The sequence below is a fragment of the Corapipo altera genome, unplaced genomic scaffold (genome assembly GCF_003945725.1).
Source record: "Corapipo altera isolate COAL_440 unplaced genomic scaffold, ASM394572v1 121, whole genome shotgun sequence".
In the NCBI taxonomy this organism is placed as follows: domain Eukaryota; kingdom Metazoa; phylum Chordata; class Aves; order Passeriformes; family Pipridae; genus Corapipo; species Corapipo altera.
Window position 1 is genome coordinate 16,501 of NW_020885131.1, and position 2,800 is coordinate 19,300.

At 67.0% G+C, this 2,800-nt stretch overlaps 1 protein-coding gene across 4 annotated transcripts in view; it reads left to right on the forward strand.

The window, feature by feature from the left end:
• PLEC (plectin) overlaps window positions 1-2,800 on the forward strand; it is a 30,278-nt gene that overhangs the window by 11,126 nt on the left and 16,352 nt on the right. For all 4 annotated transcript variants that reach the window (XM_027670054.1, XM_027670051.1, XM_027670053.1 and 1 more), the window contains 4 exons: window positions 60-164; window positions 605-700; window positions 782-907; window positions 2,043-2,195. In XM_027670054.1, coding sequence (XP_027525855.1) covers window positions 60-164; window positions 605-700; window positions 782-907; window positions 2,043-2,195 — 480 coding nt within the window. The remainder of the gene's footprint in view (window positions 1-59; window positions 165-604; window positions 701-781; window positions 908-2,042; window positions 2,196-2,800) is intronic.

Genomic DNA, 2,800 nt, shown 5'->3' on the forward strand with positions numbered 1-2,800 from the left:
GTGTGTGAGCCCTGGGCCCCCTGACATGTACACGTGTGTGAGCCCTGACTCCCCCCCAGGCGCTGATGCGGGAGCTGGAGCTGCGGGAGCGTCGGATCCAGGATCTGCGGAGCTCGGGGGAGCGGCTGCTGCGTGAGGAGCACCCCGGGGCACAGACACTGGAGGTGGGCACGGGGACATCATGGGGGGGGTCGCAGTGGGGGCTTTGGGAGAGCAGCTGCTGCACAAGGAACACCCTGGGATGCAGGCACTGGAGGTGGGCCCGGGGCTGGAGGGGTACAGGGAAGTGGGTGGGGGGCACAGGAGGCTGGGGGAGCTGCAGGGTCTGGGGGATCTGGAGGGTGGGGGGAATCTGGAGGGGGCCTGGGAGTCTCGGTGAGCTTGAGGGGCCTGGGGGGACTGGGAGAATCTGGAGGGCTTGGGGGTCCTGGTGGTTCAGGGAGGGGGATCAGGGAGGCTTGGGCACTGGGGGGCACTGGTGTGGGTGCAGGGTCAGGTGTGGGTGCAGGTACAGGTGTGGGTGCGGGTGGGGGTGCTGGTACCGGTGCAGGTGCCCTCAGTGCCAGCCCTGATGTGTCCCCACCCTGCTCCCCGCCCCCTCCAGGCGTTCCTGGCGGCTCTGCAGACCCAGTGGAGCTGGATGCTCCAGCTCTGCTGCTGCATCGAGACCCACCTGAAGGAGAACACCAACTACTTCCAGGTACGGGGGGGGGGGCCAGGAAGGGGTTGGGGGGATCGGAGGGAGAGGGTGACCCCAGTGCTGACCCCCGCCCCTCCCCAGTTCTTCAGCGAGGTGCGAGAGACCGAGGAGCTGCTGCGGAAGACGGAGGAGACAATGCGGCGCAAGTTCAGCTGCGACCGCGGCACCACGGCCACGCGCCTGGAGGACCTGCTGCAGGACCTCGCGGTGAGGGCTCGCCTGGGACCCCCCCCCCCCGGGGACCCACAGACCCGGGGAGTACCCCTGCAGTGACCCCCAGATCCTGGGGGGATCCCCCCAAGGTGACCCTCACAAGATCCCCAGGGTAACCCCCCCAAGATCCCCGGGGTGAACTCCCAGGATGACCCTGCTGCAGGACCTCGCGGTGAGGGCTCGCCTGGGACCCCCACGGGGACCCACAGACCCGGGGGGTACCCCTGCAGTGACCCCCAGATCCTGGGGGGATCCCCCCAAGGTGACCCTCCCAAGATCCCCAGGGTAACCCCCCCAAGATCCCCGGGGTGAGCTCCCAGGATGACCCTGCTGCAGGACCTCGTGGTGAGGGCAAATGGGACTCTGGGGGGACCCCCAAGGTGACCCCCCAAGGTGGCCCCTCCAGGGTGACCCCCAGCCCCATGGCAACCCCAAAGGGATCCTCACAGGGTGACTCTCAGCCCCTTGGCAACCCTGGTGTGACCCCCTGCAATCTGTGACCCCCTGCAATCTGTGACCCCCTGCAATGTGTGATCCCCTGCAATCTGTGACCCCCTGCAACATGTGACCCCCTGCAATGTGACCCCCTGCAATCTGTGACCCCCCTCCCTCCTGCCCTCCCCACTGCAGCCCCTGGAGTGACCCCCGGTGCCTGAGCCCACAACAACCCAAGGGTTGCCCTCCAGCCCCCTTGCAGCCCCCACAGTGACCTCCCCAGGGGTGACCCCACCAGAGGTGACCCCCCCACAGTGTGTGAGCCCTATGGCCACTCCAGGGGTGATCCCAGTCCCACTGCAGCCCCCAGGGTGACCCCCAAAATATGAGTCCCACTGCAGCCCCAGAGGTGTCCAGCTGCAGGATGCTGGGGTGTCACCCCCACTGCAGCCTCTGGGGTGACCCTCAACACATGCCCCCACTGTAACAGGCCAGGGTGACCCCCCCCTCATATTCCTGACCCCACCCCCAAACCCGCAGAACCCCTCCAAAATCCTGAGAGCTCCCAAAACCTTTGGGACCTCCCAGTATTCCTGAGCTCCCCTAGAACACCTGGTATCCCCCTAAATTTTTGATGCCCCTACAAACCGTGGGATTCCCAGAATCCTGAGGTGCCCCAAACCTGCCCCCACAGGAGCAGAAGGAGCAGCTGGCAGAGCTGGGGACACAGCTGGGGGGTCTCGCCCGCCGTGCCAGGACCATCGTGCAGCTGAAGCCGCGGAGCCCCGGGACCCCCCTGCAGGGCCGGCCCCCCATCCAGGCCGTCTGTGACTACAAGCAAATGGAGGTGGGGGGGGTCACGGGGACTGGGGTGGTGCAGGGGGGAGGTGGGGAGATGTGGGGGGGTGTGGTGGGACCAGCATCCCAGTCTGACACGGGGTCTGTGGGGGGATATGGGCGGACACGGGATGATCCACACGCTGGTCTGACACCACTCTGGGGGACATGGGGAAATACGGCGGGTCCCTCACCCCGCTTTCATGCTGCCCCAGTCCCATGAAGGGGCACAGGGTGGCCCCCCACCCCCTTCTGATGCCACCCCAGCCCCACTGGGGGCTGTAGGGGGGACACTGGGGGCCGCCCACTCCAGTCTGAGACCACCCTGGTGCCATGGGAGGACACTGGGCAATATGAGGGGCCAGCGGGACCCCCCTATCTGGTGCTGCCCCAGCCCCATGGGGGGACACAGGGGCGGACATGGGAGGGGGACACTGGGGACCACCTACCCCATGGGGGGGACATGGAGGGATATGGGGAGACATAGGGGAATATGGGGGGACATAGAACGCACATGGGGGAGCCCCACCCTGCTCTAACTCTGCCCCAGCCCCATGGGGGGACACGGTGGGGGACACAGGGGTCCCTCACCCCAGTCTGACACCATTCCAACTC